The sequence below is a fragment of the Bidens hawaiensis genome, unplaced genomic scaffold (genome assembly GCF_021521415.1).
Source record: "Bidens hawaiensis isolate Kalapana, Puna unplaced genomic scaffold, B.hawaiensis_p1.1 tig00019817_1, whole genome shotgun sequence".
Classification (NCBI taxonomy): Eukaryota; Viridiplantae; Streptophyta; class Magnoliopsida; order Asterales; family Asteraceae; genus Bidens; species Bidens hawaiensis.
In genome coordinates, this window is record NW_027493015.1 from 117,026 (window position 1) to 130,870 (window position 13,845).

Genomic DNA, 13,845 nt, shown 5'->3' on the forward strand with positions numbered 1-13,845 from the left:
AAATTGGGACGGAAGGAGTACATAGTTAACGGACCAGATAGTTTTGGCACACATTTTAACTTGCAACATATATTTGGGAAATACTTAAACGTACAGCATATAAACCGGGCTTAATTTAACGTTGAACATATTTTTGGGCCATATTGTAACGTACAACATATATTTGGTTCAAATTTTAGCGGTCCAGCCAATAATTGACTTGCAATATATATATTTGGCAAACACTTTAACGTTCAACATATAAACCGGGTATAATTTAACGTAGAACATATTTTTGGACCATATTGTAACGTACAACATATATTTGGTTCAAATTTGTCGGTCCAGCCAATAATTGACTTGCAACATATATTTGGGAAACACTTTCACGTTCAACATATAAACCGGGTATAATTTAACATAGAACATATTTTTGGGTCATATTGTAACATACAACATATATTTGGTTCAAATTTTATCTGTCCATCCATAATTCATATTTAAAATCTTTTATTTTAAATACACAACAATTTTTTCCTAAACTTTGCCTAAACTCATTACAATGGCAAAACCGATCTTCAACGATCCGGAAACACGCCTTCTCCCTCATGTTGATAAGTTCGACAACACTGAAACCTTCATACATGTTTTCGAAGATATGCACGTCGAAGAAATGAAGGTTTTGCCCCCACCCGAAGTCATGGAAACAACAGATGATCACTTTTCCATATGGTATGGTGATGACTTTGACATAGATGCAGCTTGGGAGGAAGCATTTAGTGGATTGAAGATCCATGAAAATCAGGTTGGAAATAAAAGAGAAGCCGATTCAAAGAAAGAAAAAACAAAAAGACGAAAAGGGTGTTGATTACATGGAAATCGACTAATGTATAACTTTAAAATTGTGATTTTCATTTGGTTTCTTGCAAAAATGTAGTTTGATGAGATTAGTTTCCGTTGTTTTCTTGGCTAATCTTGTTTATATTTGGTTAACACTACATACACATAAAACACTAAATACATTAAAAGAAACATACCAATATACCATAATACTACACAAAAACACTAAGTTGAAAACTTAGTGGTAAACATTACATTTGCCCTTACATTGAACCACAACAAAACAAAAGATGTTTCAACTACACCCAACCATAAAACTACCCAAACTATTACACCATAAAACTACCCAAACTTGCATAAACTTCAACTACTCCAAACACTATTCAGTTACAAGTGTACACCCAAACCTCATTAGCAGCATCCCAGTCCTGATGAACACGAATGTCAGTAAACGGGTAAATGATATCCTGATTCGTGCTGTCAAAATGGACAAGATACTCGGTTTCTCCAATTTTGCTAATAATATGACCAGCCCGCCAACCATCGTTTGCAAACACATCCTCATTAGAGCATACCAGTCCTAATGAACCCGAATGTCAGTAAACGGGTAAATTGTATCCTGATTCGTGCTGTTAAAATGGACAAGATACTCGGTTTCTCCAATTTTGCTAATAATACGACCAGCCCACCAACCATCGTTTGCAAACACATCAACTTTCTGACCCAGATTAAAGCCACTAACAACAACATCAGCAGGTTTTGGCCTTATTTTATCGGCCTTCACAAATTCTCTTAACAAACCGGATTGATCAGCTTCAAGTAGCGTGCGGAAAATCACGATGTAGGTCTCATTCCCAACCCGTGAGATTATGTTTCCATCATAAAACGAATCCAAGAAACCATGACCCATATCAACAACTTCAATCGGATCACCTTGCTAAACTTCATTCTTAAAGATGAGATCACCCAGATTTTAGTTGGTTTATGAGAAATGAAATGAAAATAATCAACATGAAATTTAGTTGTAATAAGTAATGTATGAACAAAAGTTTAGATTCCTACGAAATTCATCTTGGCAATTGAATTGTAATCAAAATTCGTCTCCGAAGTTGAAATTCATCTGAAGTTCATCTTTGGAGATGAATTTCAAAAATACTCAAAAATAATCTTATTTGAAAACTTTCGTTGGAGACGAAAACAGCTTGAAACATCACGTTAAAGTTGGTATTCATCATGATAGATTTGATGTGAGAAGCTAAAGTTTAAGACGGATTTGGGATGAAAACTTGTGTGGTAGGTGGGAATGCATGACACATGGCAGATCTTGATTGGTCCACGAAAACTCACGAGGAAAATCCCAATGTCACGTGAAAGTTGGATTTTGAAGGCTATTTTTAGAAAACGAAATCTCACATGCTACTTTTGTGTCTCTCTCTTTAAAAGGACTATTTAGATAATTTTCCTTTCTTTTTAATATATAGTTAATTAACTAAATGTAAATACTAGTACGATAGTATCTAAAATAAACTGACCAACATACACTCGCTTTTACCATAACAAATTAAACAATTATCACAATATTTAATTTACAAGTAACATGTGTTTACCTTATTTTAATATGAAAGTAGTCTAGTCCGCTAGTGCAGCATATTGCTCTCTTTAGAAGTTGTAAAATTGAAGTATCATATGGTTTGTACGTCTTTATAAATTCCCCGTGGCCGATCGCAACTCGCAAGTATGTCTTATTAGCTAAATATCCATGCTGAAATTATTTAAAAGAGCGTTTATAATTTTTCAACTGCTCATAGCAAATTAAAGTACTAAACTAATTGGCTTAGTATATATTTTTCTTTATTCAACTATTCAAGCAACCTTAATACAAGCAAACATTTGTGTTTTGATCTAGGGGTGTCCACTTTTCCAAACTCAAAACTAAAACTGAACAATATAATAAAATTAGATTCACAGATTCTCAACGAGTTTAAACTTTTAAACATATACATGCATGTTTGAATAAGTTACAGGTTCGGTTTTTTATTACCTTGGTCATAATCGCCGGATAGGAGAATAGGTGTCACCGGAAAGCTCACGCTGTGCTGTGTTGAAAGTTTGAGAATAGGTTCCACGGTGCTACTGGTTGTCGGCGTCGGATGGTCTGGATTTGGGTTTGGAAGTGAGCTATTCAACCCTGGTTTTAAAAGCAAAGATTTCACTTTGGAAGGTGAAATGATATGTCACTTCAATTCTGTGTTTATGTTTGCAGCGTTGAGGTGGGATTTGACCACACACATAGAGATCAGAACTTTGGGAAGTTAATATGTTATTTATTGAAGTTTCACAACTACTTTTTTTTTTTTGTAAGCATGCCCTTGTCATATTTAACTTATTTTTTTTTTCATTTTTGTACGCAGTCCTCACTGGCTGAACGTAGTCCGAGTCGATCACAAGTATGGACGGACGAAGCCACTATCGGTTCACCTATTGAGAGATTTCTTAGATAAAATCCGTCCCCTACGCCTGCTAAACGGCACGACAACAAGGAGCCGGTAAAACCGGGTGATATCAGGACTCAAACTCTAGCAAAACATGGTATTCCCTCATATCTCACGTATAATGGTTTGAACCCCTACCTCACACTATTAAAATGAGTGCTCTACCATTAAGTCACATCCAATTTATCTAACTGAGAGCATCTATGATGGTGGAAGAGTAAAAATAAACTAAACTCGTTAAATCAGCTATTATATTAGATTTTCACTAATTCAATTTCAAATCAACTATTATATTAGATTTCCACTAATTCATTTCTAATACTCCATTCACCTTTAAACACTCTTATATTCCACATAATCACTTACATCTATATTTTCTTTCTATAAACTAAAATACATTTATAAACTAAAATACTTTTATAAGTATCTTTTTTTATTGCATATTATTTAAATATTTATAGACAATAATTGCTATCTTTTAAAAAAAATTAAGATGGTTACCGTGGTACGTAAGCTTAGAAACAAATAATCTTTTTATTAAAATAATTTACCGTTGAAAATAAAAACAAAAGAAAATTGATTCTTAATTCAAAAAAAAAAATATTTAAATTGAGTGTTTGAATTAGTTCCAAATTTTAATTGAAAGTTAATTATATTGGGTTCACTTATAATATTTGCTTTCATTCAGTTATATGCTTTAAACTGAGCATTGCCTAAAATGAATATTTTTACAGTTCAGAATTCTGAATGAGAACCAAACATCAAACATGACATTTGAGTTGCTTTAAGACATAGGGGTTGTTTGGTTCATTCAGATCTGAATAAGTTGGGTCTGAATGAGCATATGTCTCATTCAGCAACAACAAGTCTGAATGATTCAGACATAATTTTAATCATTCAGATGTTTTTCTGTTTGGAACCAAACAGTTTGAATGAATCAGATGTAAACAAACAGCCCCTAAGAGCATACGTTTAATCGTTTATCTTCAAATATAAAATTACACTAAAAATCATTAAATCTTCTCTCTCATTTCAATTAAATAATATTTTTTTCATATCTTTATCAACATATTTTCTATATTCTTCGTTCACAACCACTTTCAATAAATATTAAAAAATTTATAGGGTATTACAAAAACTTTACAAATATATCAAAAAATCACTGTATTTTCTCTCTCCTCCACTTACAACATTTAATGGGTTGAATGTGATTGCTCTAAGTCATGGGTGCGTACAGTTCAATATTGAGCACCGATGTGCTGAGTTGTTGAAAGAGTGTGGCTTCATAATCTTGTTCTTCAGCCACACGGTCACGTGTATTTAGCCTCAAACCCCGTAAAGCATCATATAACCAAACATGTGAAAATAGTTTACACTTTGAGGGAACGTGTTGTCATTGGGTTGTATCATGTATTACGTCAAGAAAATTACTAATGTCTAAAAAACATTTTTTCGTTATATAATCAAATAATATAAATCAACACCCCATACAGTAAGAAACATTTGCTAATTTGTTAGTATGTAATTATTAATATGCGGGTATCATGAATATCAAGAGATATTTTTAATGAAGATCATCAAACCATGGATCATTATTTTCAGGTAGTATGAGTTTTTTAGTTTTTAATGATGATGTCTTTTTCTTATTGTATTACAATTTTATTATGTGATGAATCTGATCTAACCCGAACCATCTAACTGTCCCGAAATTTTTTATAACCGACCCTATGAAATTGAAGCATCTAAAAACAATGAACTACCTCGAAAAAAAATTCATGAATTTACCACTAGTGATGAAGATCCGTGGAAAAGTAAAGATCAAACCAAAGGATGAATTTTGTTGAAGAAAGAAAAATTGTGAGACAGTGAGAGATTAGGGTTGTAGATTTAGATTGATACAATATAGATGCTTCAAAAGATCAACAACACCCGTCTCGACGGTTTGAAATATATATATATATATTTATATATATATATACTAGTTTTTATCCCTCGTATTACGGGGGTTGTTTTATATTGTTTGTTTAAATATTTATTTATCTTTTGAATTTATATTTTTATTATATAAAAGTTAATAATATACTTATGGTTTGATGATAAATCGTTTCACAAAAAAATGAGATGTTATAACCCGGTTTAAAACCTATATGGTTTTGATGAGACCCAAGAACCGTTTATTTTTTTACTATAAAATGGGTTTTTAATTATAAATAATATTTATGAAAGTTAATAACATACTTATGGTTTAATGAGACCCAATACCTGTTTATTTTTTTTACTATCAGATTGTTTTTTTAATTTAAATAATATATATATTTTTTAAAAAATAAATAAGATATTAATTTTTGTTATATTCTATTTTATAGGATTTTTACATCGATAATTTGGTGAGAATAATTTTTAATTTAATGAGATGTTATAACCCGTTTAAGGAATATCTGGGTTTGGTAAACCCATACTCATGAATTCGGGTCAACTGCATGAGAAGCCTCCATTTAAAAATTAAGCAAATCTGGTGACTCCAAAAAAAGGGGAAGTGACCAATCGCGACACGTAGGATTTTTATGTCTTCGTTTATATATATATATATATATATATATATATATTACAATGATATAATAATATTCTCCTATATCGAGGAGAATTGCAAACATAAAGAATTCAAGATACATTAATAGAGTGCATTATTGTCTAATAATGTTAATTTCAAAACGTAGGGAAATCACAAACACAAATTTGAAATTAAGAAAACTTAAATTAACTTGTGCTCAAACAAAACTTATATTAGCAAGCTAAAGTAAGTGAAGATGAAGACAACTAGTACATAATTCATAATAAAAACAACCATATTAGATAAAACTGGGATTTAAAATGTTAAATAAATTAGTATATATTCAATTAAATGACAACAACTTTAATGGAATTGGTCTGCGAATGTTCAAATCATTATCATTTAACAATCCAAACAAACCGCAAATGACAAATATTGCTATTAAGTAAAAGTTTCATATTCAAAAATATATAAGAAGAAAAAAACATACAGTAATTGTTATATAACTGTTTTTGTATTCTTCAATTTCAAATAAGTAGTCATTGATAAATACACGGCTGACATTCAAGCCAAATAAATGTCTTTGTTAATTATTGATTGAAATAACATGAGTTTCATTTCCACATTAAAAAGTAGTAAAGGTATATTTTATTATAATATTTTTTTAATTATACTTTTGTTTATTTCTATTCAAAGACCTTTTAGTTAAATGCATTAAGTTAAATTGAAGCAATAAATTTTTATTATAATAATTTCACTAACTAATTATTATTAAACTAATATAGAGATAATTATAATAACTTTAAATATTTAGAAATGGTTATTAAATTTTTTTTTTATTTAAGGCATGAATATTGAAAAATTATGAAAATGTCAAAATTTATTAAAATGTGGTTTTTGAATAACTGGTGAAAGTCAAACTATATAAAATATTTTTATAAACTTCATATAAATAGTGACAATTCGAATTTGAATGAATAATATTTTAAATTGCGTTGACATTGGTGAATTAATTCACTATGATATTAAATTTCAAATTAATTAAAATGATTAAAATATATTAAATGGACTTTGACCAACAACAATGTATGATTGATTTTTTTTTAACGGCAAACTAAGTAACGCCGGGTACTCTGTACGCGGCCCCCTTTGGCTAAAGGTAGCCCGAGCCGGCCACTAGTCCGAACGGACGGAGCCCCTAGCGGTCCACCTGTTGAGGGATTCACTGGATAAACCGACCCCCACGCCCGCCAAACGGCACGACAGCAAGGAGCCGGTAAAACAGGGTGAGATCAGGACTCGAACCCTGGCAAGCCGGTCATCCCTCATATCTCCATATAAATTGGTGATAGTGAGGTTTGATCCCCCTGCCTCTCACTAGTAAAGTGAGTGCTCTACCATTGAACCACATCCAATTTACATGATTGATTATATAAAAATCAAATAAATTACATGAATTGTTAAAAATACATAAATACATGAATAATAACAAAAATATACATCAATATTAAACAAAAAATAAGAAATCTTATCAACAAATCCTCAATCCATGAAATTAGCTATATCAAGTTAGAGACATAACTTGAAATGAGAAAATTAAATTATTAATATTAATATCACATAATAAATAAATTACCAATTATGGAAGATTTGAATTAGGTAAACAAATGTAAAATTGATGTTCTATTTAATAGCTGAAATATTTGAATCGCGTTACCGGGAAAAAAATCTCCATTGTATCTTCGATTTTGATATATAACCTAAAGAGATTATAAGAAAGTCATATAATAATCAATATAAATACAAACAAAAACGAAAAAAAACAATTGTAAATGATAAAGGAATAATATGATAATCGGACATAATTAGAGTAGCAAATAAAACCTTACTGAAAAACCGTAATAACTTCAAAATATCATTCAATTGTAAGGCCCCGATCCCGGTGCCCTACTTTAGCGTTGGATTTACTCATGAACACAATTCTAAATATCAGAGTTAATTAAAACTTTCGCGGAATAATAATAATAGTCAACCATTCATAATTACAAACATTCTTAACTTGTCTTTTTAAAACATAACATAAATGATAATATCAAAACATCACGACAAATCTTCAGATCTCAGCCTCTTCAACCTTGCCATGTGTCCTGCTAAAACCAGCTGTCTCAATTTGTTAACCTGTGCGCATACTAAAAGTCAGCTATGCTGAGTGAGTTCTAGTTAATCAAATCACTTACTTTACGTACACATATACGTGCCCGAAGGTACACATTACGTACTTAACATGTTCATCATTCTTCCATATATGTTCATAACTAACCTTACATTATAAATAGTGTTTCGCCCTACATACCTCGGATATTATTAGGGTCCGGTACCCTCCATCCTCGAATATTATAGGGTCCGGTCTTCCTTCTTTCTTGGATATTATTAGGGTCCGGTACCCTCCATCCTGGAATATTATTAGGGTCCGGTACCCTCCATCCTCGGACATTATTAGGGTCTGGTCTCCCTTTCTTCCCTACTAATGTGCCATACCCTACATAAAATTGTAAGTTTCATATGTACATACATCATTCATCCATCATACACAACAATCATATCATCAAACCATCACCTAGCAGTGCATGCAATATTCGAAGATCGTTCACGCACCGACAAGCTTTCATTCACATTTAAGATATACATAAATAACATACAAATCATACATGACATACACTTACCATTTAAGGTAAGTGTATTAACTATCACATCGAGTATGCACATAACCCCGAAAACATAACAAGGAATGGGCTAGAAACTCACCTGAACTCGGTTACGTTCACCGTTAATGGTTATTCATTTCCTTAGTTGTGCGCGACTGACTGTATTAAAATTACATGTATCAATTAACTATTACTACCCATATCGCGTTTCTAGTCTAATTATAACCCTCAACGAACAGGGGTCCGGGGACAGCGCCCCTGGCAGCGTGGTTCTAGGGGCGGCAGCCCCTAGCGGGGTCCAAGGGGCAGATCCCCTGGCTGGGATTAAATTTTATTTTCATTAACAGTTTTAACACATTTTCCATTAGGATTTTAAATTATCATCTAATTCGCTAACTCGTTTGCTATAACGAATTAAGCATGTTATCTTTCATGATATGGTTCGTTAGCTGATTCGTTAATCTGGTTCATTATCTTAACATGGTCTGGTTCGTTATCCTAGTTCGTCATCTTGTCATCATCTGGTTCGTCATTCCTATTCGTTATCCGAACATGACTTCGTTACCTTAGCATAGCGAATGAAAACTAGAGTATAACAAATGGGATGAGTCAATCATAATGTCTCTTATTATAATGATAATCAAGAACTTATTTAAATAAATGTTATCACTAGAGTTATTTTTGATTTAGTTTTTCCTAAGACTAATCAAAATAACTCATAAGATGCGTGCATTCTTTCTAAATTCTAACTATAAGGTTAAATGGTATTCCGGAATACATCATAATGTACAATTCCATGACCCATAAAATTAAGGGTTCGCACATGAAAATAAGTACAAATTTATAGTACATTACATACTAAAATTTTCAATAGTAAAATTTGATGCATTACAAATCAACTATAACACTCAGAAGTACTAAAGGAAAATGAGTGTGTTGATCAGCAACATATGTACACGAAAATAAATGTCTGGTACTAGAAATAAGATGTTATTCAAGTCACTACCTCTAAAACTTAAAAGAGGATAATTCTAAGTTTCATAGACAAATTACAAGTATTACTTCCAGCTCTAAGTTCTCTAAGGATAAGTCTCATTGCAAAAATATGTCATTAGATTAGGCATAAGCAACAAGACTATCCATAATCCAAAAGAACATTTGGCTAAAACAGTAGTCGTATATTAATGATATTTAAGTATGCTAATCCTAATATTCCAATTAACACGTGATAAGTTGAGTCTAGTTCTATGAGTTTCTTTACTGATATCAACAAATAACTAACATGAGTGTTGGTTACAAAATTTAAATGTTAAAGTTATTAGAACCATGATAAATTGTCCTCTAATTACGCTTCATGATACCTTAAATATTCTGGAGATTAATCAGAATTTAGTATCATACTTAAGCTACAATATGACAGTTATGATGTTTGCATAGCCAACATAAAGTCACTCTTACATTAAACTCTCATATTATTTGTTATCTATCTAGATTAAAACATTTATAAAATAGAACTAGATGATATTATATACTTTCACAACTTTTGTTATCATGCAAATAAAAATTTAATAAAAGACAAATGAGACCAATAAAATTCATCCATTAAAACCAAATTTCATGAAAAATCATGACACTGTTGACGAGGGTGATTTTTCATAATCTCATTCTGTAAGGCCCCGTTACCGGTAACCCTACTTTCGTGTTGGATTTACTCATAAACACAGTTCTAAATATCAGAGTTAATTAAAACATTTACGCGGAAAATAAAACTTTCATAAAACTTTACATAATTCATAATTTGTCTCAAAACATTTATTGTCTTTCACATTAAAGCATTAAAATTAACACATCATAGGTCTTCAGATGCCAGATTCTTGTTCTGTGCCATGTGTCTCCTTAAGCGAGCTGCCTCATCCTACTCACCTGCATGCATACTAAAAGTCAGCTACGCTGAGTGAGTTCTAGATAATCACATAATCATACCATTCACATAACATTATATTCTTTCATTCATACTTTTATACTTTCATACTTTCATACTTTCTTACATTCATACTTTCTTACTTTCATACTTTCTTACTTTCTTTTGTATTAACTTACTTTCATATCTTATGTTATAAAGAGCATTACGCCCTACATTCCTCGAGTATTATTAGGGCTCGGTACCCTCTTTCCTCGAGTATTATTAGGGCTCGGTACCCTCTTTCCTCGAGTATTATTAGGGCTCGGTACCCTCTTTCCTCGAGTATTATTAGGGCTCGGTACCCTTCTTCCTCGAGTATTAGTAGGGTTCGGTTCCCTAGTTCTCGAATATTAGTAGGGTTCGATTCCCTCTTCGTTACCATACAACCTTACATCATACCTCGAGTATTATTAGGGCTCGGTACCCTTTTCGTAACCATACAACCATACATCATACCTCGAGTATTATTAGGGCTCGGTACCCTTTTCGTAACCATACAACCATACGTTATCATTTCTTTCTTCTATTATCTCTATCATGTTCATACACATAAACATACATAACATACTTACCTTATACATAGCGTTACGACCTGACAGTACGTGCAATATCCGAAGATCGTTCACGTACCATCAAGCAATCATCCATACATTTCACATTATACACATAAGGCATACACTTATCTCTTTGGATAAGTGTATTAACAAACATGTTGAGTATGCACACAGCCCCGAAAACATAACACATAAATGGGGCTAGAAACTCACCTGAATACGGTTACGTTCTCCGTTGATCGTAATCCCTTTCTTCAGTTGTGCACGGCTGACTGTATATCAAGTATACATATCAATTTAACTATCACTACTTATAATGTATTTCTATCTTTATATGACCCACAACGAACGGGGGTCCGGGAGCAGCGCCCCTGGCAGCGGGGTCTAGGGGCGGCAACCCCTAGCAAGGTCCAAGGAACAGAGCCCCTGGCTGGGGTCGAGCTGCCAGGTCAGCTTGGAAAAATTTTATTTCCATTAACTGTCTTAACACATTTTCCATTAGGTTTTTAACTTATTTTCTAAACGAACTTCACTTCAGGCGAAGTTAACCTCGGGCGAACTTGGCTTCAGGCGAAGTTAAACCTTAGGCGAACTTGGCTTCAGGCGAAGTTATCCTTAGGCGAACTTGGCTTCAGGCGAAGTTATCCTTAGGCGAACTTGGCTTCAGGCGAAGTTATCCTTAGGCGAACTTGGCCGTAGGCGAAGTTATCCTTAGGCGAAGTTACGCTTGAAGGCGAAGTTCATCAGGCGAACTTAATCTTGCAGGCGAAGTTATCGCGCTGCAGATCTGTTTGCCCATAAATCCTTCGTTTCTTAGCCAAATAACTCGATTTTGGTACCCACGGAATCGTATGATCGGCGCCTACAAATCCCAACCATCAAATCGGCCTAAAATCGACGTTTTAGGGGTCCGATTTGGGCAGTTTGGGTTTCGGGTCCGGTTAACCCATCCAATCCTAACCATTTTCAGTAATATTAGCTTTGTTGGATTTGTTCTTACCTTACCAACTCAGATCTATCAACAAAATCTCGGGTCTCGGCTTCGAATCTTGATCGGTTAGAATGTGTGTGTTTTGAGTGTGTGAAGAAATAGATGTAAATGAAGATATTTTTGGGATTTTTGGGGTATTTATATCCCTGAAATCCCATTCTTATTTAACCCATCTCAATTAATCCACGTCCAAGACCCGCTCCCTACCCGATACTAATTAATTACGCGAAATCACTAAACATAACTTCCTTTATTCATCATTAAAATTTTTAGGATGTTACACATTCTTAGTGATTCAAATCACGTGTTAGATGCCCTAAACATTATTTTGTTTAAGAAATAAGTATGGGTCCACCAAAGTAATATTTCACTTACATTCGTGGAACTTATTCAAATGAAATATTCAGGCATAATTCTTTATCATTTAAAAGGCTATTTACTTGTATCTAATCTGTCGTCTATGATCCACGGTCTTAAAGAGATCCATTTTTATATACTTAATACGATTTCTTTTAAATATGTCCCTAAGTTTACTATGACATCTGAACTTTAATGAAATCAAATCAAATCTAACATATATATAACAGATTCCCACGTCACGTACATCATTGAAACGTCTCTTGAATTTTTCGTAGAGATATTAAAGATCAGTGGGAGCCTTAAGTGTCTCAATCATAACTTACAAGATTTGCAAGAGGTGGGGGAGTGAAAACTTTATATTATCTCAATTACACCTCTTGTACAAGACACTGCTCCATCACAACACTATTCTATCAAAACTTATCTCTTTAGAATTTACAATCTTTTACAAAAGTTTCATTGTTGCTTTAAGTGGGCATATTCGGATTTCTTACTAAACTAATCCTCAACAAGAGAAACTCCAACAACTTATATTATTAACTTGTTTCTCTGTTAGAATCTATAGTCTATAAATATTAACCCTAAGCATGCTAATTTCTTAAAGGTTTCTAAGGTCAGTGGGACAATAAAAGTCCTTATAATGACTTGGCAAAAGTACAAGAGGAGGGAAAGAGAGTCATTAAATTTTACTCTAAATTTAACTCCAATTACACCTCTTGTACACCATATTGTATCCACTCTTACACGCTTAGAATCTTGAAAATAATAGCAGCCTAACTAAGAGCTAAATCAATAAAACTGAAACTTCAAATAAACCCAATAATCAACTCAGGAGGTCATCTAGGTTTTAAAACCTACTAACTTTGATGATTATGTAAGCTCCCTAACTAAAGTTGAAATGGATGTTGGAAAGTTTAATGATCATACTTCTAATTAAATCATTAGCATCAATCAATCTTTTGAATGGAACAAGCTATTATTAGCAAATTAAACTAAACTTCATAAGTCATAATAACATTTGAGATTTTGTTGAAACACTGAAGGGTATTCATAACTAAATTAAATCCTAACACAAACGTTAAGACACAAAAAAGCATGATTGATTGTTAAAGGTTACATTCAAGGAGAAATCAATTATCAAATAATCTTGTTACCTATATCACAAAAGATTTCTTTAAGTATCATTATTGTTCTAGTAGCTTATAATAGTTAAGAGCTACATTAGATGAACATCAAATCAACTTTCCCTAACAATCGACTTACATAATTATGTGTTTATAACACAACCTAAAAGTTATAAACTGAAGGTTAAAAAACATTTATTCTATAAGTCAATAAAATCTATATATGGGTTAATGTAAACATCAAAATGTGATGAAATCTTTATACAATTATTTTCATCAAAAACCT

At 32.5% G+C, this 13,845-nt stretch overlaps 1 protein-coding gene across 1 annotated transcript; it reads right to left on the bottom strand.

Annotated features, from left to right (window-relative positions):
* Positions 1–1,202: 1,202 nt before the first annotated feature.
* On the bottom strand, positions 1,203–1,729 carry LOC143559402 (protein AGENET DOMAIN (AGD)-CONTAINING P1-like). The gene is made up of 2 exons (XM_077047993.1): positions 1,513–1,729; positions 1,203–1,399 (listed from the first exon to the last, which is right to left on the bottom strand). The coding sequence occupies exons 1-2, from the start codon at positions 1,727–1,729 to the stop codon at positions 1,203–1,205; spliced, it is 414 nt and encodes a 137-aa protein (XP_076904108.1).
* Between the last annotated feature and the right edge of the window lie 12,116 nt (positions 1,730–13,845).

Excerpts from the sequence above, each read along its gene's own strand:
- LOC143559402 (XM_077047993.1), bottom strand. The coding sequence starts at position 1,729 with ATGGGTCATGGTTTCTTGGATTCGTTTTATGATGGAAACATAATCTCA. Across the intron at positions 1,400-1,512 it reads TGATGTGTTTGCAAACGATG|GACTGGTATGCTCTAATGAG; the intron begins GTTGGTGGGCTG and ends CGGGTTCATTAG.